At 37.0% G+C, this 26,808-nt stretch overlaps 1 protein-coding gene across 5 annotated transcripts in view; it reads left to right on the top strand.

Moving 5' to 3' along the window:
* GNAS (GNAS complex locus) overlaps positions 1-26,808 on the top strand; it is a 158,567-nt gene that overhangs the window by 85,055 nt on the left and 46,704 nt on the right. For all 5 annotated transcript variants that reach the window (XM_040607825.1, XM_040607826.1, XM_040607828.1 and 2 more), the window contains exons 3-4: positions 16,510-16,564; positions 16,649-16,768. In XM_040607825.1, coding sequence (XP_040463759.1) covers positions 16,510-16,564; positions 16,649-16,768 — 175 coding nt within the window. The remainder of the gene's footprint in view (positions 1-16,509; positions 16,565-16,648; positions 16,769-26,808) is intronic.

The following is a 26,808-nucleotide window of genomic DNA, read 5'->3' as shown; positions in this document are numbered from 1 at the left end:
CTAAAAACTATAGTTGTGTACTGTATTCACTTAAGCTTTTGTAACTAAAAATAGCTTGCTGTGACATAATTAAGGAACTGTAAAATTGAGTTGTGAAAGTATTGTTCTCTTACTACGCAGTTAAAGTGAATGGGCATAATGGGAAATACAGTATTTAGGTAAGGGAAATGTGCATTATATTTCCAGATTCATTTCTACAGCTCCTCTGTACTGAAGGAACATTTAATTATTTTCCTATTTCGTTAAATGTATGGGATTTGTTTACTAAAACATTTAATCAGTTAACCTGTAGTACAGTTTTACATAGATTGACTTACTACAGAGCAAAATTGTTTCAGAAGTGGCAGTACAGGAACTTATGCTTCTTTCAGTACATTGACTCCAGCTTTTTTGTAAATGGCTATAGATGGCGAGCAATAAAATAGGTATTGATGATGTCTTTTAGTTGACAGTGTCTTGTAAAGTCAGGCCGGCAAGAAAACCAGGCAGGTGAAGCCTTGTACTCTGATGCTGGTTGAAGAATTTCGCTAGTGGATTTAGTGTGATGATGACTGGATCTGTGCTTGGAAGGAAGTGAGGGTATTTTTGTTGTTGTTGCCTGGTAATAGTTGATGTTTATTTCCAAATATTTTTCTTATACTTCTGGTATACATCTTCACTTCTGGTAGTGCCAAACTTTTAATAACTGGAGAAAAAATGAGAAGATTTAATACCATATTAAATATAATTCTAGAAATTGGTGTAATACTTTAAAGGCAGCTGTTGCCTGATACATACTGAACTCTGGGCCGTACTTGTTGCTGATCTGCTTTCAAAAAAACTTTTGTGTTACGGTCAGGAACTATTTACATATTTAGTTTTTATTCTGTTTTCAGCATTGCTTTCCAGTCTAGGTAGAAAGTAAAATATACCCTTACAAACTCCAGATAGAAGACTGTTTTTTGTTTGGCTTTTTAATTGATTATGTGTTTGGGAGGCGTTTCTTATGGGGTGAGTTGTCTTCTATCAGCAAAGCAGTTCTTGTCCAAAGCCTCTTGGTTGGTGTGAGGGTCTCCCTGGGCTGGCAGCACCTGTTGGCTCCTTTCCTGTCTCTGCCCAGGTGAGAGGGGAGGAGTGCTGAGTAACAGTTAAAACCAGTTGAAGTGTTGCTTTAACCTGTTTAAGTATGCTGTTTAAACAGGTGGTTACAGTGTTAACATGGAGTAGCATTCTCTGCCATATTTTTTCCACACCTCTTTGGCTGAATTGACGTGGGCAAATTTGGTTTGCTATCCTCTTCTGTTTTGATGGCAGTTAGATACACCTACAAGTGGTGCAAAAATTTTTTTTGTAAAAGCATGGGCATGGGTAAAGGCACCTACATAAACTATGCAGAAATAAAAATCAGGCCCATCAGAGGTAAATAGTACTAAAAGATCAGAGTTTGGGCTTGTTACCAGTGTGGTGTAGCCTTTGAGACTGGTTTGGGTTTGATGTCAGGTTGCTTTTGGACAATTCCTTTATGCACAGATTTGATTCTTTGTGCATTTGCCTAATGCTTGTTCTTTCCAGTGCTGGCTTTGAAATTCAGCATGGTTGATGTTTTTTGCGTGGAAACTTCATGATAATTTCTGTGTTAGTTCTTGCGCTGTTAAGAGAGTAACTTTGCTTGTGTAAGTGTGTCAAGGTATCTGTGTGTAAATACATTGGACTGAGCTATGAGGAAAGTACACTAACAGCTACAATTGTAGTTTAGTTTTGATGAGTTCAAAATTTAATTTGGCTGTACTTAGAGGCTGCCTTAAGATCATCATTTCCTTAAGTGATTTTTGACTCCTGTTGCTTTGTGAGAGGCTAAAACAGAGAACTTTCTCAGAATGTGAAACTGTCCAAAAATACTGACAGTTGCACAAGGTGAAATGGAAACTTTTCCTCTTGTAAATGTACAGGTTTGGGAGACATAGGTGGTGTTTATAACAACAGGAGATTTAAAAGTATCAGAAATCAGATTTTAAAACTTATATCCTTTCATCTTAGAAGAATCTGTGCTTTCTTGACTTCTTTGCTTAAGACTAATAATCACAAAAGTTTCCCATGAGCTGTGTAGGAGACATGAATACTTCAGTTGTTCACCTAAAAGAAAAAGGTGTAGTTATATCTGTTGTGTTGAGGGCAGTCTTAACTTGATATGAACAACCATTTGCTATAACTGAGCAACTGTTACTGTACCTCAGAGCTTTGGGGTTGGAACATCCTAATGTAGAGGGTAAAGTCTTCTGTTCCCCTAGAGGAAAGCATCGCTCAGGTGAGGTTATGGGAGGTGCTGGAACAGCTTCAGCATTGCAGTTACAGTCTGCAGAGGTCTGAATGTCACCCAGTGGAGTGAGGTGACCTTTCATAAGGAAAAGCAGGTGTGGGTTTAGAACAACAAGCTTTTTGCTGCTGCTGCGAATTTTTTTTTTTTTTTTAAGAACTGTGCTAAGACTTGTGCAAGGTTTTCCCTGCTGAAATCCCTGTTGTGAGTCTTGTTCAGTCCCCACAGCAGTATTGCATTGTCATAGCTGGTCTGAGTGCTTCCCAGCTATGGTAAGCATTGAAGCCCATGTCTCGTGCAACCTCGAGTTTTGGCACAGTCTCATCTCAGTAAAAATGTGGTAGTAACATCAGTGATATGGGAGATGCAATATAAATAGCAATGCAGTCAGGTTACTTGGAACTCTGTATGTGGGAGTTTTGATTTTCTGGTATAAACACTTTTAATGGAAATAACTCATACTGAATTTTGCTTGTTTTAATTCTCATTGTCTCATGTCATAATAGTTGCTTCTTACTGAATAGAAATGAACAAGAAGTTGTGTGACTGTGGCATTAAAAAACCTGTCTTTTATAAACATGATGCGGGGTGTTAATCTGTGAAGCTTCATGTGAGCTGTAAGAATAAACCTCAGTGTTTAGGGGTAACAGAGCTAGGTGTTTTGTTTATAGTGAATGTTGGTAGACTTGCTCTGTTGAGGATGACCTGGTAACTGACGCTTGTGCTAGATCTAAGGGAAGAGCATTTAACAATGTTTGGGACTGTGGAAAAAGTATTTTAAAACTATCCTGAATACAGAAGAAACTGCCTTGAATTCCAGTTTGGAACATGTTGCTGGAAACTGTGAGGACACAGTGAAGTTCACAAGAAGTAGTACATTTCTTATTTTAAAGATAGGGAAAATGTGATAAAAGCATTGTAGATATTAACCTGAAATAAAGACGACCTTAGTTGAGAGTTGTGCCTGGTGGTGAGGAGCTTGCTCAGAGAAGAGTAATGCTGTGTGGTGCTTTTTTGCTTTGTTTTTGGCTTCTCGGATATAGGAGCCTAATATGGTGCTTTGACCTCCTGAATGTTTTTTAGAGAAAAAGCTTACTTCTATCATAGGTACTCTGAATTCCTTTTGGAGACATAGTCACTTTGCCTCCCTGCCCTTATCTACAAGGATAATAAGCTTGTGCTCTCACACAGTCCTGCTGTGATGTACACAAGTACTAGAAGACAAACTCATTTGTTACACAAAAATATTAATAAACTCTATTGTGATAACTTGAAAAGCTTTTAAAGCTGGAAATTTTTAGAATTATTAAAATTGTTAACAGTAGTAGCACTACAAAATGTGTTGATATAGTACACTAGAAACACTGTTTTAATAAGCTGAGAGTTTTGGCAAAAATTATTAGAGACTGCAGTGACACAGTTTCACAGCATTCTCTTTTTTAGTTGTGTTTAAGGAAATTTTAAAGTTCCCTAGTAGTGTGTAAGAAAAAAAAAAAAAAGAAGAAAAAAACTCCAGCAAAATCTAAGTGCACATTTGTTCTCGGTCATACTTGTTGACAAATCAAGGAGTGAAATAGCTGCGTTAATTTTAGGTTCTATTAAGAACAGTCAGAGCAAACACTGTACCAAATCTTGAGTGATAGCAATCAAGGAGGAAATAAATTTTAGTTTAAAGGTTTGAGACAGCATTAGAATCAATGCAGACCTACAAGTGGTGGTCTTGCATGGCCTTCTTTTCCCCTGCTTTTGAAAAGAAGTTTTGAGTTACCCTAACTTACACCACAAGAAAAGTAGAACAGGTTACCTGACTTGTTTGATTTTTAGACCATATGGTTTGCTTATGTGATACGATGGGGGAGGAAACACAAATAATCATCAGCTCCAATTTTATTCCACTCTAAAGTGAGGAAAAAGTTTTGAATTCTTGAAATGTTTGGCAGAAGAGAATTGTTTCTCAGTTAGCCATACGTTTTCCTTCTGCATTTGTTACTGGCTGGGGATTTGGTAGTAAGCAGACAACTGTAACATTACCTTTGCTTTGTGGGGGAGAGTTGGTCCCTGGATGCAGGGATCACTAAATTGACTTCGACTTCCCCGTTGTTTGTTTCAGAGCAGATATTACTTGATATTGTATTAGAAGCTGTTAAAATTCATTGTACGTTTGGGACAATATGACTATATACTTGAAAATTTTCTGGAGCTTTTTTGACTTAGGAGTACAGGAATAAAACTAGATGACTCTTACATGTTACTATTTAGTGAGTCTGATTTGATATCCTGGAAAACATTTGTAAAGGACTTTTCAGATTGTTCCATTCTCTTCCTTTTTTAAAAACTGTTTTTTAAAACTTGGTAACAATTTTTGGAGCAATGTTCAGATAAAACAAGGTCCAGAATTTTCTAGTGAGTGGTTTAGAGATCAGGTAGATCACCTCTGATTTACCGAGTCTGTTCTAGCTAGAAATTTGCAGAGCGGTTGGTTGTTGTTTTTTTAAACATCCTTAACATTGACTATATAAAATATTTTAAAGAAATCATATATTTTTTGTGTAAAAACATCTGCATTTGACTCACGTTATACGTGTATGAACGAGGCATGTGTAGAGCTTTGAACAGCCAAAATAGTTACAAAACTATATTAGTGGGGTTACTGAACTATTAAGCCAGTTACCGTTGAAACTGTATTAAGCTGGTGTCTGTACAGGCAAGCTTACGTTTGAAAGGCTGTAGTTTTAAAGGCTAATATTTTCAAACTGCATCTAATAGCATCTTATTTAAGAAGGGTAACTAGTGGCTACTTTTTTGGTCTTTTCTGCGTAAGACTGCTTAACAGTGATCCCCCCCTCTTTCAAAGTGAAGTGTGATGGGCATAGGTGATATATGGCCATTACACAAGAGGTTTCAGAGGAGAAGGACAATCTAAAGATACGTGGACATCTTGCATGTGAGAACTTGCATCGTATTTTATCTTCGAAGACTGGGGAACAGCTTGCATCTCTGTGTTTACATAAGCAGAGCTGTGTTCAACTTACGGTAAATTTTGCTTCCAAAGCATTTATAACTTAATTGTTCAATGGAAGAATGTTGCTTTTTCTTTATATAACATAGACCATGCAGCGTTCTTAAATGTTCTGCGCGTTCTGGCCCCTATCCATCACAGTACTTAAACCATGAGTAGCCCTATTAAAGTTGATAGAATTACTCATGTGCTTAAAATTAAACATGTGCTTAAGTGCTTTGATGGATTAGAGCCAAAGTTGTCAGCACCTTGCTTTGTTATATGCTGCGTTACACCTGCCTCTCTGTGCACTACCCTGGATCGTTAAGGGACAGATTTTCAGATTTGCTTATTTCAATATTTAGTTATCCCATGTTCTAAAAATGTAGTTTATGTGCAGTCATAGTAAATTCATACGCTGTCTGGAAGTATAAATACACAACTACAGCTCTTGAAATCTTAACAGTACTTGACAAATTTCACAAGGTTTCCTTTTTTTTTCTGGGGTTTCAGTGCGAATGTTGTGCTAATTGTTTACATGGAAACATGCCATCTATAGTATTTTTCTCAAAACTAGCTTTCTATTGAAATCTGGATTTTAATAAAGTGTATAATGGAAATCACCATTTAGATATGACAGAACACTGTGAAGAATGACTGTGAACTTGAACTTCCCTAAAGCTAAGTTCAGTAGGGGCTGTTCTAATTTCTGCTAATAATGTTGAGTTTGTAAGCATTTAGGAAATTCTTTAAGGCTTATAACTGAAGTTGCACGTACCTGACAGCTCTTCATTCTTGGAGATAACTGGAAATCCTTGATTCAGACTTAATGTTAAAAATTCCAGATTTACAGCTGTAAAGAAAATACTCGATTCAGCGAAAAGCAGTCTATCACTGCCATAAGAAACATGTGGTGAACAAGACATTTAACATTAATATCTCACTGAAATCTAAGGTCAGCTTGTAGTGACAGCAACATAGTTTTAAGTGTTCCTTTCCAAATTGCCCCTGCTCCCTCCTCGTTTTTTGGGTGCTGGAAATCTACATTCACTACCTTAACTGCTTTCTTCTAAGACTGTCATCTGAACTTAAGGGCTATCAAGACTAAGTCCTGCAGCATTTAGAAAATGTAAAGGTTTGCGTCACTGAGAGTTTAATTGAGTTTTAAAATAATAACGGGGAAATGATGAAATAGGTAATTATTTTTTGAGTGAAGCAAAAGCAAAATTTTCAGGAAGATGCAATCATTTGCATGCAGGTCATTTCATAGTGAAGGGGAAGTCACCTTTGTTTCATTCCTTGATTAATATTTGGAACTGAATTTTAAATTGAAATTTATAGGTGAGTGAGTACTTCATGGTGGAATGCCTGTTTTGAATTTTCTGTCTGAACTCACAAATGGTTTTTTTAACTGTCAGTTGGTAGCAAACAGCTCTTTGCAGTACCTGTTGTTAACTTACCGATAGACAACTCAGTGACACTTGGTATTTGCCCTGATCAGATGCATCTGCAAGAATGTCTGTGATCAGATAGATCTTAAATTGGAATCTTTATGAGCACATGTGCATTTAAATATTGTAATAATTTTCCCAGGTGCTATGTTAGCAAACCTTGATTGCACAAAAAAAGTTTTTGAGTAACTAATGTGTATGTCCCTGATAAGCAAAAAAGTAGCGATTTCAGTTCTTCCTTTAGTGGAATTGGAAAGCTCTGTTACCACATTTGAAGCTTTTTACATATTTTAGTGGCCTTTAGTCAGATTGAGATTGGTAAAGTGGAATGAGAATAAGAGTAGGTAATCCAGACAAAAGTTACAGAGAATGCTTGTAGAAAACATGTTTTGTAGAATATACCTTGTTTCTGGTATCATTCATACATCATTCATACAATGAATTTGATCCTTCCCCTTTTTCTGTTTCTGTTGTGCTGTTTTCCTTCTGACATCTGTCTTACAAGCCAACGTGCAGGGTTTTGGATTAAAGTCCTTGGGTTTTGTCACTGTTAGAGGTAAGCACCTTCCAGATCACCTGTCTACAAGATCACATGGCAGCAGTGTTTCAGATTATAATGGAGATGACATTCACTAAAAAAACCAAAGGATTTTCAGGATTGACCATCTTCGATCTGCTTCATTAGTGTCTTCCCTACCACATTGCATCCTGCTTTGGCTGGTCTATGTGTGTGTACTTATTTGGCATCCAGTGCTCCAGCCATTTTTGTTTTAGGGCTTCTTTCTATTAAATACTGGCACTTAGCCAGCTATGTACTTTGTTGATTTTAAGTAGCAGTGAGGTCATTAGCCATTACAGGAGTTATTCCTCTCATTCTTGTACATGAACCCCTGAAGAGCTCTGGGATGTGATCGCCCTCTTTGCAAAGCTTCATACCCAACCCTGGTTGAAGAAATTACTAGAGTACAGACGTCTACAAAACGGTGGCAGAGCAAACGATGCTCTTAGGGTGCTCATCAAATCAGTGTGTCAAAGCTTAGAGAAAAGTGCTTTGGAAGTGCCTGAAAACAAAGGTAAGAACAAGACCCCCAGTAAGGCTGCCATTACCTGCTTGTATTTTAAAGCAAAGTCTGTGCAGTACCAAGGATGAAGTGAGGAACATCAGAGCAAATAGCGTGGTTTTAACAGCACCTTCTGTTCATCCATGTGTGCTGCAGCGTGTGGTCAGTATGTACTCACATGGCAGTATTTTTTCTGGACATGAAGAGATTGATAGACCCAATCAGGTAACTTAGGAGACCCTAGTAGATTGGATTTGCCGTGAAGGATGGCTGTACAAGCAGACAGCCTGAAACAGCAGAGAGTTATGTCCTGAGAGGTGGTGTGTGCTGTATTTCAGTGCTATTGCACATTTGGACATAAAAGTTTCAAAAAGATGACGGCTAATGTGCATGTTCCCTTTTTTCCCTGTGTTAATTATGACCACCACATCCAGTGCTTAAATAAATAAACTAAAAAAAAAAAAGGTCTTTGTGCTTCCTAAGAGCAGTTTGAAATGGTTATCTCAAAAGAGTATATGTTCCTCAGAATTTTATGTACAAGGCAAGATGATTCAGCAAGTTTGACTTGAATACTCCTGTTCCCTCTGGTTCTGAGAGGTGTGCTTCTGTACTGGAACAGAATCACAAAGTGTACTCTGAAGACTCCAACCTTGTTAATTATTGTATCGAGCATCTAAAGAGAATATTGAATGTTTGAGGATGCCTTTTATTGTAATATGCTTAATTATCTGTACATAGAGCTAGAAAACAAAATTGGTGTGTTATCCTCTGTATGCATGCCTGAAGAACTAGAGGCCAAGTTGCAATTTACAAGTGTGTTTAACTGCATGGTATGAATTAAAGGGCCTTTGTCAACCTCATACATCACAGAGCTCTTTTTGAACTCTTCTATTTTCATTCCTTACCTGGACCGTTGCTAGTTTATTGGCTGAGGTAAATGGAGGAGCATAAGGAGAATTATGCTTCTTAATATTGGGTCTGTGACGGTCTCTTTTGTGCCACTTAGGTGTAAACAAGTTAAACTGTTTTTTACGTAGGAATTCGAAAAGTCAAAGGGGAGCCCCAAGGTGGCTTAGAGCCAGAATAGCATCCCTGTGGCACATCTCTGTGGGCAGATGGTGTGCCCAGGGTGCCATGTGCCTGGGCTGTGCCTGCCAGTGCAGCCCTCGGGGCAGAGCCGGGCCGTGTGTCCAGCCGCTCACCCGGCTCCATGAGCTTCACCCCGAGCCAAGGCTGTCCACAGCCAGGCGTCTGTCAGATAGCCGGGTAGGCAGGGTAACGTTTACACCTGGGGCGTCACAATGAGCAGATAGAACAAATGTAAACTTTGACTTAATTAGTCTTACATTTATGGATGCCTTTTTTAGAGTTTCATAGTAATTTCATGATGGTACTGTTCCCTAAGATAAGAAACAAATCACACCCTGAACCCCTAACGCTCCAGTGTAAATAATGATAAAAAATGAAATAATCTCTGCTCTCACAGAGCTGCGATGCATTTTTTTATCAGTGCTTCAGTAATCTGTATTTCTTACCTTATAACTTAGAGAATGATTCTGTCATTCCATGAATAGAAGGTATCTCTTTGCACTTATATCTCTTATCATATGTTCATTTTATGGCCACATAGTAAGATATGCATGTAACTCATGCAGATAGATACTGTAACATATTAAAACAAGCAATGGTAAAGCAGTTTATAGTGCTTTTCCCAATACTTAAAAGGGAGCTTGTGGAAGCCCTGTATGTATTGTCTATTTTATATTGCTCTGTGTGTGTGTCTGTGAAAGTGATTATGCTTCAGGGGATTATTGAATTAAGTTCTCCCAAATCACTTAGGTCACAATTAGATCTGTGCAATGCAGTTTTTAACCATGTCTTTAAATTGAAGTATATTCAGTCTGTTGGGCATTTCTTTTTTCCAAAAGGTGTTACTTGTAGAGAAGGTGACTAGCCTATGCTCTCTTCTGACAGGAAATCATTTTTGGTAGCTGGATGGTACAATGTGTTGTTACCCAGAATCTTAGAGACCTAAAACCACGTGTCTTCAAAGTGAAGTAGATATTGGAGCTAATGGGTAGAGTAAGAAGAGGAGCATGGTATTAGGGAGGGGAAACGAAGTTTCTGCATCCGGCAGCAATAGGGGTCTGTTCCTTTCAGTGAGGTGCTTGGTACGTACATGGTTAGTGTTACCAGCGTGGCATTGACTGTGTAGAGTGCTCTAGATTACATTTTGTCAGCTAGCTATGCCTTTGGGTAACTTAACTCTCTCACCTTGTAAGATGAAGTAATCAAGAACAAAGTATTAATGTGGTTAGAAACTCGCTTTCAATTCTGTGAGTGAGGAGCCCAGTAACTCGTGCATGCTGTGGAAGGCTGTACAGTTCCTGCCGTGCAGCCGGTGCATGGTGGCTCCTGTCCCATGGTACTGCATGTGCTTGTTCTTCTTGTTCTTAAACAGTACGGAATAGAAAATCTCTTTGAAGTGTGCAGAATTACTGAGGTATCTCTGTGGTGTGATATAGTTGAAGAGTTCGATTTGCAAAAGATATTCAGTGGTTTTTCCTGTCACATTTTAACAGTTTTGTCTGTAAAACTGGTACTTTTGTCACAGGTCTAAGAGGAATTATTTCAGCTTCACTCTGAATAGTTCAGGCACCTATTTCCCCCCCTGTTTTTCAAGTGCCTCTAACTTGGCCTCTGCCCTGTTTGCCGTTGTAGCTGTTACATTTTGAGATAATTGCCATGTTGTTCTGTTAGAAATAACCCAGGCTGCTAACCCAAATTTATCTTATTGTTGAATTGTAAAGTACCACAGAATTTTTGTAATGTGGATTGGTAGAAAAATCTTAATTGAATTTCCTTGTTTGTGGTCTTGTGTCTGAAGATCTTGACTGCACTGCTCTGTTTTTACGAGGTGGATTGGCAGGTAGTGCTGTTTGCATTTTTGTTAACTTCCATAAAGTGCAGTAAACAAATTTTAATGCAGATTTTATGGAATGTTTATGAAATCCATGAGCATGTTTCACTGCATCAAAGACGCCATATTTAGATGAATAACTATGTTTAAAGCCCATGTGCCTGTGAAGTACATGACTGCCCGTCAAAGAACTGAATTGTGTTTTAAAATGAAACTGATGTATTAACCTTTCATTTGCTTCCAGTGTGTAATTGCGATGGGTTTTTGAAGGTGAGCAGAAAGAGGACAGCCCGTAGCTACTTCCCTGTGTGTTCACATTTGTTGGTAATAACTGAAAGCAAACAGAGATGCACCTGTGTTTAAACACAGCAATGTCATTTTCTCTTATAAAAAACCAGAGGCAAATTAATTGTTTTGTAAAATTTTTTACTCTCGTTCTTACGCTTGCAAATTGATTCACCTAACTGGCAGTTCTCTGCACAGAGCAAGAGAAGCTTTTCACTAGATAGAGTTGTTATGTCAGCAAGTTCAAGAGAGAGTGAAGTTTGACAGTGCTTCAGAAATAAAAGTAATTTATGCATTACACTGAGCGCTGAAGGTGATAAAAGCCAGGCTGTTTACAACCCGTTGAAGATGACAAAGGTTAATGCTCTGTGTTAACATTATGTGATTACATTTTAAATGGTTATATATACTTGCTAGGCATGTACATTTTGCAATACAAGTTTAAGGAGAGACTCTGTTTTTTTATTATAATAAAAATATTATTTTTAATATTTTAAAATATTTAAACAGCATAAAATATATAAAACGGCACCCAGAGAACAACAAAAATTGGCAACATAATTAATAAAGAACATTTTAACACGCTTTAGGGGAATTATGATATAATACAAACCCAGACATTTTAAAATAGTAGGTGTCCTTGTGTCGCATGGTGTACTCTGCCCATGCAGTTACATACCCCTCAGGATTCTGGAAAGGCTCACTTCTGAGATAACGTATACAGACTATTAAATTGCAAATCTTTGTGTGGCATTATTTATTATGCTAATGTTGCACATAGGATATTATGTTAAAAGACAAATTGAGAAAGAAAGTTACATTTTTCAAAAATGAAAGCTGGCATTTATATCTGCAGTATGCAAATTATGTTTCAGTATTCTGTATTCACGTTTTAAAAATTCATGTTCCAGAGTACGTTCTTTTTTTAGCCCATGTTCATAATGGGATTAATTGGCAATCATAATTTACCCTCATTAAAAGCCTTTTTCTGATGCATATTATCTGATCAAAGTCTTTTTACTTTCCCTCAAATGATGTATCCCACAGCACTAAATTCACTTCTTCAGTGTTCTTCATGACACTGTCTAATGTTTGGTTCCTAAAATATTCCTATATTAAAAGTGTGGAGTTTCCAGTATAATCAGGGGATTTGGGAGAGATGTGGGGAAGTTTTCACCACTAACTTAGAAATTGATATATGTTAAAACAATAGTGCTGTATTATTTTGGCTATCTTACCTTCTAAAGGAAAAATAAATTTTGTTGCTGTTGCTTTGCCCTCTGTGCATTTTGGAAATTTTTTGTAGCTGTCTTGTGAGTTTGTAGGGTTTGGAGAAATGAATCACTTCATTTCTGCTAATAAAATTTTCTTTTTTTGCTGGAAAAAAGAATATATTACATTCTAATTTAAAACTAGGTAGTTCTTTGTAATTTTCTCTTCAGTCTTGTCTGAACTCTGTCTGTTGAACAGAACTTTGCAACAAAGTGTATGGCTTCTTAACTTTCCAGTCGTGATGAAGAAATTCAAACTTACCTGCTTTCAGGAATTTAGATTAATGGCATAAAGGGGTAACAGGATTTATTACTACTTTTTTCTCTTTTTAAAAAAAAAAATAATTTGACATGTTTTGACCATTCATTTCAGCACCAAATTTTTTTAACTTCTGCCTGTGAGATGTTTATACTGGGTGAGCTGAATCCTTGGTCCTCCAGAATGTTCTTTTTAAACTTTAAATAGTTTTTCAAGTAATGGTTATTCATATTATCTGGAAGGTAAACCAGAAATTAACATTAAAATTAAATTAGTTTGGTTTCTTATAATCCATTTGGTAATTTGTTCATTGCATAGGATTTGATAAAGTCTGAGTAAAAATGTTGCCATTTTAATAGTAAAGCTCAGCCACAGGTGGAGAAGTTCTTTATTAAATACTAATTAGGTTTATTTTCAAGGAATATTTGATTTTCATGACCTTTTATGTCATTCTGATTTTATGTTATTTGAAATAAAATGTCATCTTTTTTCATAGTGCCTAAAATAGACTTTATTAGTTTTCCTGAAAGCTATGTGCAGCTTTGCTTTGGCCCATTTAAATATTGAAAACAGCAGGATTTGAGATTTTTCTTATAATCCTCAACTAATAGAGTTTAATGCTTTGTTTGGCTTACCCTACACAGCCTAAGCAAAAGTTTTAAACAAGATTAAAAATACGACCTTATTAACCCATGGCATCTAAAGATACAGAACAGGCCTGCAGAGACATCAGTCATTCATTAGCCAGGATAGCGTGGTGCCATTCCCAATATGCTCAGTCTGTTCCAGATGAAAACATTTTAGGAGCACGGCTTTTTTCTTTTGGAGTTTTGGTGATTGTACAGCACCCAGAAACAAAAATGAAAAAAGCAAGAATCTGTTTCTAAGCTGAATAGTCAATCTTTGTTGGGGAAAATGAAGTTTAATTACTTTTGGAAATCTGAGGTGCAACCTGTCTGGGATTTCTCTAAAACAGTTTTGGCAGATCGAGAGACAGCAGAGGTGGGGCTTGGCTCTTATTTACTGCATTTCATTAGTCCCTGAACAAAATTTATTTCACCTTTCTTTTTTTGAAGTTAGAATTTGCATGTAAGGTATTGGATGGGTGATTGATGAACACGTTGAGTTCCAGAAGGATGAACTATCTCATTGTCATGGAAAATTTATGCTTAGTAAACATTACAAAACACAAAACGACATGATACATTCATTGCTGTGTAATAAGATTCCTTGTTTACTGGGCATGCTATAGGGCCATGGCAACAAAACCAGAAATAGGAACTATGAGTATTCTTGTTGTAAAGATGATGATGGTTATCAAGCAGTTTAATTGCTGGAGTTTTACATCACTCCATATTCATTATCATTCTGCAGTGCTGCTAATAGCATGAGGATCAGTGAAGAGGTGTAAATGTGAAGGCTGGACCAAACCTATAATAAAACATTATGTTTTATTGTATGGTATGGAAGAGTAACGTAGGTAAATGTGTACTTAGCTGATACTTTGAGGCAGTTATCTGTAAGTGTTCCAGGGGAGACAGCGTAACTACAGTTTGCTGAAACAACCAAAAACCAAACTAGAATACTTTCTAAACTTCTGTCTTTATATTGATGTTCCAAAACAAAGCAACATGACTGAATATTATTTCTTTACTTTGTCATTTAAATATACCGGTGTCTTGTTTAACTTCCAGCATATCCGTTGCCCTTTTGATCTCCATGGGGCAGTAGCTAGATATGTTTCGTTAAGTTCGAGACCCAGCTGAAAATCGGAGGCAAAATCAAGCCAGACAAATTGCTTACACTGTCATGGATAAACATTTCCTGCTTTCATACCATTATTTGCATTTTTTTAAATAAAGGAACATAATTTTTTAAAAACAGACAAAAGTGGCAGATGTTTTTGAAAGCATATCTGCAGTAACTGAAAAATAGAGTCTTTGTACGCCTCCCTAAGTCTGGGTTTGCATCATGGAGAGTTTCTTGAGACCTGCGGCAATAGAAAGCATTGAAGATGGGAAGGAAGAGGGTGAAAAGGCCTCAGTTTTCCCTCTTTTCCCGTCTTAGTTATTTTCCTTAGTTCAGTGCTTTTGGCCTGCCTTGTCTGACTGCCTTGTTCCCATCAGCAATGCCAGATCCTTGAAGTAAAAAAAGTGGTAGTCTTCAGGAATAAGGTGGTCTGTAGGTAGATTAAGAAGTCTAGGGGAAACAAGAATTTACATCTGATTATTGATCATTTCATTTTCTTTCTGCATCAAGCTTCACTGACCTTCCTTGCCTTCCCCAAAGTTTTGAGAATATATGCAGTGGTCAGTGATGAGGAGCTGATCTTGAGGGATAATCGTATTTCTGTTTGGTAGAGTTCTGCTGCTGATTCAGACATGTTCTGTACACAGCTAAGTCATCCTGAATGAGATGATCAGATGCTGCTGTTTGCTTTCCTTCTCCAAGAGCAGCACTTGCGTTGCAATCATGCTTTCACAACTGTGGGATGTATAGGAAGTTCCTCCATATTTATATCTAAAAGGCAGTGTAACATGCAGCTGGCACAGCGGTGTTTTCCTTGACCCTTTCACTTAACAAAAGTTTCATTAATCTTTCATTTGATAACCAGCATTTTCAGTATTCTTGGACATCTGCGTCTGCCTTGTTATTAAAGCAGTACTTTTTCTGCTGTTCTGCATTCTTGATTGGTGAATGTGCTTTCAGTTTCGTTTTGGTTGGTGGTTGTGAATAGTTATAGAAAGGAAAAAGTGATAAAACCCCATTTGTAATATGAGTACTTAATTACATCAGTAACATTAGGTTTTCAAGCTATAGGTGGCAAGCTGAAAGTGTGAGCACTACCTTTTAAAGGGTAGAAAAGAAAACACATGGTTGGTAATTTAAAATCTCTAGGATACTATGCTGGAAAATGTTAGTTTTCAAAATGAAAAAAACCCTAAAAATAGTTTGTATAAATATTCAGATAATGAAAACATTCTGTAAAAACAGTTTAATTAAGATTAAAAGGTCATTTAGACAATTTAGCAGGGGTTTTTTTAGTAATTACATGGCTAACTTGGTTTACCTCAGAGTAGTAGTTTTGTGCTGTGTATAGCAAGAAATTAATGTAAAAATGTTGTAATACTACATTACAACTAAGTTACAGTTTACAGACTCCAATACTAGTAATACCTTTAGGATGCTAATTCCTGGTTATATCAAATGTTTGTACCATGCAGTTCATTTGATAGCACTATTTAGCATTGAAAGTAACTATTGTCAGATTTGATATAAAACACAATACAGAGGCAATGGTTCACACTGCAGTTTGCTTGAGCCTGTTACACTTTATTTGGCTGCAGTTAATCCCAAATGATAATGCTCATATAGAGCATATTCCAAGTGGTTTTCTAGCCTACTCTTCTGCTTGTAGTTAAATGGTAATTTTACATATTTGGATTAGCCCTTTATTATTTATTTTAGATTTTATATACAAACTGTTGGTTTGAATGTCTCTGTCAGGTTGACTTCTCTGCTCTAGCTTTTTCTGCTTTGACATAATTTTTGTTCTTCATTTTTTTTGTACTTTGAGGTTCTTTGATCTCCTTTTACTTGTTTCTACTTTTAATAACTTACCCATTTTTTTCTCTGTCTCCAGTTTATGCTTTTCTAAATAATTGCATGTATGTCTAGTATTTTGCATTCAAATGAATCAAAATCTGTTTGATTTTGCAGAATGTCTTAGTCCCAGTCTAAGACTGCAGTAAATTTTTATTAAGCATAATTAGATACTGAGTTTTGGATACAAATAGATGTTTACTGTTTAAGCAGAAAAGCTGTATTTAATCAAGTCTATCTACAAAAGTATTCAGTGACTGAGAGCACTTTAGTCAATAATGACAGTGCAGTTTTGATAGAAAACTTCTCATGTTCTCTTTCCAAAAGGTATGGCTTATAAATTTAATAATGTATTTTTTTTATTACAGGGAGAAGAAAATGAAAATTCAAGATATTAAAAACAATATTAAAGAAGCTATAGAGGTAAACTTAAGAGCTATTGTTTCTAATTATTCAAAGCTAGCTATTTAGACACTCTCTACAGTATTTTATTTTTATTTCTTGCAGACAATAGTGACAGCAATGGGCAATTTGGCACCTCCAGTTGAACTAGCCAATCCAGAGAACCAGTTTCGAATCGACTACATCTTAAATTTAGCTAACCAGATAGACTTTGATTTCCCACCGGTAAGTAAATAGTTGAAAATGGCGGCAGTCATGCTTTTTTGCAAATAATTGTGTTTCATTGCACTGTAGTAAATATTTACAAAAAACAGTGAACTGCTCTTCGGGAATTACTGCAGTAGGTATCTTTGGTCAGTGCTAATCAAATAAAGTATATAGCAACACGACTAGAATATTCAAGCTGAGACTTTATGAACACAGAGTCACTTGTCTACATTCTTGTGCTCTGCTGAAATAATCGGCGACAGAGTTAAGATGAACCGTGCTGGCAGTAAAGTTTGGATATTGTTGGGAATTGCCCTGCCCAAAAGGCATGAAGATAAATGCAGCAGTCTGTTGATGATTAGCTGGCATTTAGTGATACTGTATTTTTCTCTTTTGGAAGAATAGTAGTTTTCTTGCTGATTCAGATGTTCTCTGACAGCTGTGTCAGCCAGACTTTTTGCAAAGGCTGCACACGCTATGTCCTTGCCCCAACCCTCCCAGTCCTAGTTAATCATTCAAAATGCCAGCAGTCCTAGAGTAAATGCAGAAAGTATAATTATTTTGTTGATGGTATAACTTTGTGCCCACTCACTGTGATTAATTTCTACTGTGTCTCAACCAGGCTAGTAGCAGAAGCCCATGAAAATACAGTTTGTAAACACTGAACTCTTAAACTCTGAGAAGATATTTTTATTAATTACCTTGAAGTACCTTATACTTGCAGTAATACAAGAGTGTGTTGAAGTTTTTATTCTCTCTCTGTGCACTGTTCCAGAGGACCAAGGGTAGGAATTATGGTGATGTATCAAAATCATGAGCCATTTACAACAGAATTTTGTGTCCAGCAGTAGTCAGTCCCAGATGCTTGAAAGGAAAGTGCAAGTGCAAGTAGTAGTAAGATAGTGGGATACTTTGCACTGCAGCAAGGTTTTCGTAACTCTGCTTCGTAAACATTATTGAACAAGTTAGCCTGTGAAACCAATGACAGTTACCTTTTGCAACTGTGGCTACTTCTGGGAATTTCTCTGCTTTGGTCAGCCTTTATTAAAAGAAAAAAAAACACCCAAACAAAAATGTATACTTAATGTACAAGGCAGAAGTCATGTGCTATTAGCCATTAATTGGAAATCCTGGCATTGTAATCTTCAAATCCAGTAATTTTCAAAGTTCAGCAGACACAGACGAGTTGTTGGAGGGGGAGGTGCATGATTCTTCTCTAGCACTTAAAATGTAATATTAGTCATTTTATCTTAAAGAATCTTAAATAAATGAGAGATTTGGAGATTTCTTTTTAACGTGACACCTCTTTAATTTTGACTCTTGTCAGTGTTATTCATAGGAATATTTGGTCCTGGATGATCTCTCGTGCTGGGGGAGTAGGAAACTTTGTGCATTGAAGATAGTTTTGTAAGAATATTTGTGAGAAAAGACAGTGGCTACTTACTCCACCCTGTGTGCCTCTGAGCTGGCTGCATGCCTGCAGCTCTCCTCCTGCCCACTGTTTTGTGATAGTTCAGGTTGTGGTCTGTAGCAATGCTGTCAAGTTCCTGTGACCTACCTCATACTGAAATACTTGATTTTCCTTGTCTCTTCTATCTCAGAGGGTTTTATTTCTTCCATTCAATTGGAATGCAATGATTTTTTTAAAATATTTTTTTTCTTTCCCTTGAAAGCAAGATGTAGTGGTAAGTGAATAAGCCAAGTGTATATGTATTACATTAACTGTTGTTTTTTTTAAAAAAATATGAAAATTAATATTCAATATGTATTATCTCTGATAGGATACATGGCACTTGATGTCTAAAGCAATAGAAATATACTTCCCAGGTCTACTAACGAATTTACTGAACTAATTTCGATTAGTTCGGTAACTAATATTCAATCCAATAACGACTACTGAACTAATTTCAAGTTCAGTAAAGAGTCTTTGATGTGTTGAATGACACAACTTCAGGAATAACAGTGCGCTAACAGAACTAGTTTTTCTTCTCTGAGCAAAGGTATCGTCTTAAATTTTTAAGTCCTGAGTCTACAGAGGTTTAGGCATGTGCATAACTTTTGAGTAATGGTTAGCTTCATTGGCATGATTAACTCTTTTCATATGTAAATGTTTGTAGGGTTGAGGTTTTAGACTGGGTATACATTAGCCACTAATTTTGAAGGCGTATTGTTGGCTTCCTCTGCCCTTGGTGATTATATAAGCTAACACGTATTCTGAGTTTGTCTGAATGTAGGTTATAGTCCTTTGGTACCTGAAAAACTGAACCTGCGTTTTAATTGCATATTTTAAATCAAGTTAAGGTCTAGAATGTCCCTAGATTCCAATTCTCAGTGCAGTAGTATCAGAAATAAACGGTCCTTGGGTATCTCCATAAAAATAATTTTGACTTTGTTGTAGATTAATTAAAAGTACCTTGAAGAAAAAAATAACTTTCCATAAGTGGAAAGGAGAGCCTTATGCTAGCTGTGCTTTATATCTAAGGAAATCCTGATTATCTGCTTTTCCCTCCAGTACTGTGGTGGGAGACTTTCATAAATTTGCAGCTGAATGTTTTCTTACATAGCATATTAACACAGAAGCGAGGGGAATTTTTAGCAATGTTAGCTGTACGTAATGCTGTCCAGTTTGAGTTGCAGAACTTGCTTTCTGTCTCTTCCATTTTCTTCATGGGGAATTATATTTCAGCTGTTACGAAGGCATCTTACTTCAGTGTAGTATTTGATGCTGCTCTACTCTGCCATAGGAAGAACATGAAGGTAGGGAGAAAGAGCACTCATGTACCAAGGTGTACACCAAGCATGTATCATGCTGGTGATTTGAAGTATTGCAATATTTAGTAGATGAAATCTGTAGTTCCTGTTGTAGTCCTTTCATTTTGTTTCACCTTACTGTATATGCCATTGGCAAGAACCTAGAACAGTTTCACTCTTACAGCCAGTGGTCCAATTTGTCCTGTCTTCAGTATGTTTTCAACGGTTTCTAAAATGGAAATTACAAAAAGAAACCCAAACCTATGTGACTGAAGTGAATTGATAAAGTCTAGGAACACAACCACATTGAAAACCTGCAGAGGATGTTAATTAGTAATATTCTAGGCAAAACAACTGAGTACTAAGGTTGTATTTTTATGTGAAGTATTTTCTGCCTTAGCTGGTAGTGGATTTCTGAAATCGCTTGAGGACACAGTATCTCCATGGGTGGTGTTCTGATTTAGTTTTGCAAAATACTTTGCTGCTTTTTGGGGTAGGAATCTATCCTTATTATTGTTAGATTTGTTGCACAGCCTTTTCTTAGAGCAGAGCAGAGTGGCAATAAGAGAAGTCTAATCAGGTCTGTGTAATCTGTTGCTAACAGCACTGATAAATATTGTGTGTAGTATTATCTGCATCACTGGGAAACATACTCTTGCTAAAATGACAGGACATTAAATTACTAGGTCTTGCAAAAACAGTATAGCCCTGCTAGTTTGAATGAACTAATAATATCAGAGAGATCAGGCTTTCCATAGAGAAGTACTGAAAGCAGAACTTTTTTTTTTTTCCCAAAACACTACAGTACCAGTTTTTTATGAAATATTCTCATTTGAGGAGGACCATTATCATTGCCTTTACTCAAGTTGGATTTTTGTCATGCTATTAAATTGTCACAGGCCAGCATGATAGCTTTAAGCAAAGGAGAAAGCTGAAGTAAGAAAGCCTCCAAGTTAATCAAGCTGAACTCATTTGAGAGAGCTGAAGCATTTAATTTTAATAATCGAGCTGAATGGGAATGCACATTAGTTAAAGGCTTAGAAATGAGGTAGTGACCTATGTGTTGATGTATTGGTACAGATCTGAAGGCGTACATGTAATTACTGCTGTTGGGCTTGTGCTTTAAGATTATATCACGATAAATATACATTTGTTTTTTAAAAAATATGTTAAGTGATTTAGAAATTATAGAATGAGCTATGCTCATCACTGAGGCACTCTGGTAGAGACAAGACTAGTTGGTTTGCTTGAGCAGCACATTTGAGAGCTTGTCTGCGTTTCTGCTAGAACTGCTTTTTTAGTTATCTCACAGTAGCTAAACTTTGTAGGAATAAGTTTTCCGTGTGACCAGATTAATACATGCTTTATAGGATCAATGTGGTATATAAGAACAAAAGCCTCACAAATCAAAATTTCAGGCTGTTTTTACTACTATTCCGTCAGTTAAAATGGAAAATAAAAGCAAATGGTGCTCGTAGTTGAGGCTTCTAAATGGCATTTCTGTAACTATTGTACTTTGATGCATTTAGCTCAACGCAGTTTTGTATGTGTACATCTTCAGTGTCAAAAATCAACCTCATGAGTATTTTCAGTAATTCTAACTAGGTGTGTATCTGTTTGAAATTTAGGGTGGTGTTGGGTTGGCTGGGTTATAGAAGTGGTACTTTTGTTGCTGTTCTGCGTACCAGACAGTGGTTAGGACATTTTCTTCATCCCTAGTACCAACGAGAATAGTGACCTTTTTCTCAGCCCTTTCTTTTTGGTCTTACTTTTAGAAGAGGAAAGGAAATCCTCTCATTCTAAGAACATTTCTCTTTCCGTGATCAACCAGTTTGAACCAAGCTGCCAAATAAAACCTATTTATTTTGGGTCACAGTCCCTTTATAATTCTCTGGTTTTAATGCTATCCAAAATAGCAGAACAGTATTTACAACTGTCTATTTTTAATTGATCTGGATTCAACTGAGGAAGATGCCTCTTGAAAATACCATAGTAACTTCAGAAAAGTGGTATTCAAAAAGTAGTAGAATCAGAATATTAGCTATTGAAATGCAAAACATCCGGGGAATCACTGCAGCCTATGGCTCTCTAGATCGGGAAAAATACGTGTTTAGAAGAGGTGATAGAATTTTTAGGGTGCTGGTGAAATTGTTTGCAGGTTTTTTGGTCCCAGTTTATTTTTTTATTACACTGCTCCATTGTAGTTATTTTGAATCTCCCACTACCAGTGCTGCTGAATAGTTTTATTATGGTTTTTGAGTGGTGTCCTTGAGGCTGAGCTTTACCACATGCTGGCTTCAGCCTCAAAGCTAGCTTAGCATCCCCTCTGCCCACAGCCATCCCTTCCCTCTCCTCCCCACCATGATGTGCCACCCTCACTTGCACCAGAAAAACCTTCATTGGGTCCCCAGCGTAAATCAAACCATTGAACCGATCCAGGTTAAAAATAACCTTGGTAACCCTTACTCCTCTCTTCTATTTTGGGGAGGTTATTTTTAACAGGGATCAGTTTTGAGGGCTGGTTTACAACATGGCCTGAAGGCAGTGTGGTACAAAATAAGGTGGTACAAGTTGTGTAAAACATTAATGTGCAGCAGGGTCAGAGGTGGGGATAGGAGTCCTTACAATTGTTTTGACCCCAAAATCTTCAAGAAAGTAAGAAGATTATATAGTCTCAGTAAGAAAAGATGTGAACTGGGATTTCTTCACTGCTGAAAGTGTTCCTTAATTATGTAAGCAACAGAACAAAATTACCCGTCCCTCTAGATAATCACCCTGAGGTGTATAATGATAGATATAGTAGTATTATTCCTGTCTAAATACATCATGGAAGAAGAGAGCGGTTCTGGTTTGACACTGTCACTAGCTTTATAATGTAAAGACAAACATATTCCCTTTAATGGAGGATGTTTCCCATGAGGCTGTCTTAAATATCACAGATTTTGGGGTGCACAAATAGGCAAAACATTTTCTGTGTTGGGTATGCCTGTGGGAAGCTGGGAAGGGTGGGAGACAGAGCCTGGTTTCTTGGGTGTCTGGGTAATGCTGTGTGCAATTTGGGTAGCTATCCCAGCGAGAAAACAGGAGGCTCTTGTTTATTCTTGTCCAGACTATAATTTTGAGCAATTCACCTCAATATCCTACATACTTTTTTTTTAATGCCCTATAGATCTTGTTATCTGTAAAACAGTGGTAAAATGTGTATTTCCAGATGCATCTTGGGGCGCAGAACTAGTAGAAAGTGGGGATATGTGAAGTATTTTTAACTCAAGAATGTTAGTGTTGTTAATGAAAAGGTATGGGGAGTATTACAGACCGTATCAGCAGAGTGATGTGGTACTAGATCCTCTGAAGTAATCTTTACTTTTTTTTTTTTTTTAAATCTCCATTATCTTATCTACACAGAGCAGCTCCTTCTAAATAGACTTCTGTATAATCCAATTGAGTTTACCTAATCAGAGTTTAACAAGACTTGAAGCTGGTTTTCCTATACTTTAATAGCAGAAATAAATTCTTGAATACAGATTAGTTAAAGAGTTCTTCTGAAGCCTTCTTTTAGTATAGGACTCTGAGGTACACAGCCGCTTGACTTAATTTCTCTTTCTCATAGCTAAAACGTGTAACTAGTAATGATTTGCAAATAAATCTCTGGGTTTCATCCACGTGGATAGATGCCTGGTATGAATGTTTTATTCTTATGAATGAGTAGCAATATCTACCAAATTCTGACATTGCTAACCTATTTACTGGAAGCAATTATTGGTTTTTTTTTTTAATTCCAACTTCAGTCTGCAGTACCCCAAGTTTTAGTTAGGCTGTCGACTAGCCCATTGCATCATACTAAGAAATATTATGTTGACACAAAGCTTTTTTTATGAAAAATTGAAATGAAAATACGTTGAGTGTAAGTGTAAAGTATCTGACTTCCTTGGTGACTAGACGTTATTTTAATAAGTCAAAGCAAATACTATCGCACAACTTTGTTTTCAGGTTCCCAAGAAATTCCTGGTGGCCATCTTTTTTGACAGCAGTTGTCATAGCAATTGTTACCTCGAATGGCACGTTTTCAGATACGCAGGAATTCCCCAGTGATCCCACATGGCTGCTGTAGCTGTGCTGGGAGCAGCTGCCTGCTGTACATGTTGGAGAGGCTCTAGAGCTCCGGGATGTGAGCGCTGTGACTCAGGGGTGTCTGTTAGCACCTGGGGGGAGAAGCTGGTGCAAACCGCTTTCAATACCATGGATTTTACAGATCCTGTTTCTTTTGGTCCACAAAAAGAAAGTCTTTGGGATTTCTGTAGGAGCATATGTAATTTATGCAAAACTTCTTTTATTTACAGAGGAGAACTTGATTTGTCCTACCTTCTAGTAATACAGATTTTATTGCCAGTAACAGCAGTTTCTAACTGCAGTGGAACTGGGGGTGATACTCTTGTGCTTCAGTTTGTTACATGCAATGAAATAAAACACGTTCTGTGTATGAAGTGAAGGTATTTTTGGCTAGAAAATTAAAGGAATGTGCCCTCTGAATTCTGCAGTGCTTTCACTGAGGTGTTCACCTAGTTCGGTTGAAATCCCATGAAGTATTTCCTTAAATTGGAGCATCTACAATCCAGGACTTTTGACAGTGGGCATTATCTGTACGTCTTTTCTGTAGTGCAGTTGTTTTTTTGTACTACAAAAATACCACCCTGTTTTTTGCTTTATTATTAATTTATTTGATTAGCATTTGAAGTAAATGCTAATGCTTTATTCTGCACTTGTATTTCTATCTGATACATTCCCACCATACCATATTTATAGGTTCATAAGTTCTCCTTCGGAAATTCATTTGAAGAAATCGTGACTTAATTTTTCTTGATACATCTTCTTTGTTTTTCTCAGAGCAGTCTTAAAGAACAAGAACAGATTAATTCAATTTATGTTGAAATGGAAGAGCTGTCAGCTGAATTAAACAGGAAATAGGCATAAATTCAATATAGAAATTCTCAAACATTTTCTGGTTTTAATCACAGTAAGAGGGTATCACAAAATACTGGTGTATGCATAGATGAAATAAAATTATACCTGTGAGCCTGCCTGATATCGCAATGGCTTGAGAAGAGTTTCTGTGAGAGGCTATGTGAAGACTAAGCAACAGGTAAATGTACTAACTGCCCTGTGGACATGGGGTTTGAGTGTGCCGCTGGGCATAAAAATTCTGTAACGTGCAAAGTCTCGAAAATGTGACAGTAAACATGTTTCTAAGAAAATAATTACTTTGGTGTTTAATTTACATTGTGTCAGGTGAGTAAAGGATGAACTTGGATGAGTGTGGAAGTAACTGAAAATAAAGAAGTGAAAACCACTGTGATCTATACTACATTTTGATTCTGTGGAATATTCTTTGCCCTTTTTACATGTCTCCCTCAGTGCTAAATTTAAAGTTGTGTTTTATTATTCCAGTACCAAATACAGTATATTGTAGTGTGGCTAAGATGTACAAAGTTACCTTTTTACAGCAGGGAGACTTACATGGAACAGAGCGACAGGGAGTATACCGTTGTTTTTTAAATTCCATCATAACTTCGTAACTATGTCAGTTCCCAAATCTTGAGAGAGATCCACAAGCACAGGCCTTTTCCCTTGTCAAACTCGAATGGAAGTTGGCAAGAGCTCATGTGGGAATGAAGGTGTGTGGATGAACAGGTATTTGCTTGTGTGTTTGCTGCGCGTGTGACTCTGAGTTCTGATCCTGCCTCAGATCTGTTGTGCCCACGGCTGGCTGGAGCCGTGACGGGTATTGTGTTTGCTAAATGCAAGTGTCTCTTGTAGTGGAGTCCTGCTGTTCAGAGAACCAGCAGGTTGTCTGGGTTTTCAGCTTGCCTTTGGAGAGTACATGACATTTCTTCAGTGTTCGGTAAAATTCATAATTTCTTAAGCTCCCAGGAGATTGGGGTAGCTTTTTACTCTGAAAAATAGAGTCCCAGCAAATAAACAGAACTTTTAATTGATCTGTTGTAGTTGTAGGTGAGCTGATTTCTTCATGTAGACTGTGTTACGAGTTTATGAATACTTTTATGAATACAGATTCTGTTTCTCCAGAAAGATGGTAAGATGATTGGTGATCTGTCTTTGGGATTTGCCTGACTTTAGAATGAGGAGGAACTATTGTATCTTTTAACCTTTTCTGTTGGTAGAAGTTTCTGGCAAAAATAGGCTTTTTGTTTCCAACCTGAGAGGGGGCAGCAAAGTTGCAGTGTGGGTGCAACCCGTTATTTGAAATGGAGTTCGTTCTTAGCACTGCATAAGATATAAGGTAATTTGATATGGCTGTTTAAGTTTATTCTTTACTCATTACACAAAAAGCAACTAAATGATGTAGTATGAAAGACATTTCCAAACCCTAATTTAAGGCTGAAAGGAAATTTCTCAAGAGTTTTATTAAATCTTCCTTCTTAGCCTGAGCTCTACAAAAATAGCTGATGGTTGAGATGCCTCTATAGCTGCTCTCTGCTGCCCCGAGAGAGAGCTGGAATTGTATAGAAGACATCTTGGTGAGCCTTTTATGCTATCAGCAAGTTTAATCCATTAATGAATGGCCTTCTTTCTGTGTATGAGTATTCTCCGAAGAAGCAGAACAACATTGATTACTTGGTTTAAAATTGCGGAAGAATCTTTATGAAAGGGGGAGTAGGGTCCACATCTGCCAACTTCCATCTTGGTGCTCTCACCAAAAGTGAGTTTGTCCTCCCTAATGAGCATGATGTGCTTGCAATAGGAGTTGTGTGAAAGATTTAAATCTGGGCAGTGTGCTAGTATCAAGAGATTGAGTTTCTGTGGCAATTAAACCTCTTGTGAAAGTAGAAATAAAAGAGAAATAGTGTGATGTTACGCTAGTGAGGTCTTTTAACCAAAGGCATTTTGTAGCTTATGGGTATGGAATTGTGTGTTGGCACATTTCTCAAATACTGTGGTGTGTGTTTTGAAACTCTTAACAAAGGGGAAAAATGAAAATTCAAACTTCACAGGAGTTTCTTAAATTTCCCATTGTCCATTCCTTGCAGCCACATCCAGTTTAATTTGTGCTACTAGAAATGTGAAGATACTGTAAGCAATAATGGTAAAAAATATTTCAGGATCATTCTTTTCTGAGCATGAAAAACTATTGATGATGAGATGGAGTCCTTACTGAAAATATTTCTGACTCAGTGCTGAGTACTCTGGCCTCTCCCAAAGAGTTTTGTATTCAGCTCTGGACATGTGCCAGTAACTGGAGAATATCTTCAACTATTTGTAGGTATGCGTTTCCTTTGTGATATCATCGG

This window comes from Falco naumanni, chromosome 10 (assembly GCF_017639655.2).
Source record: "Falco naumanni isolate bFalNau1 chromosome 10, bFalNau1.pat, whole genome shotgun sequence".
Lineage (NCBI taxonomy): Eukaryota > Metazoa > Chordata > Aves > Falconiformes > Falconidae > Falco > Falco naumanni.
Note: the sequence above shows the minus strand (reverse complement) of the source record. Positions and strands in the feature narration are given on the sequence as shown.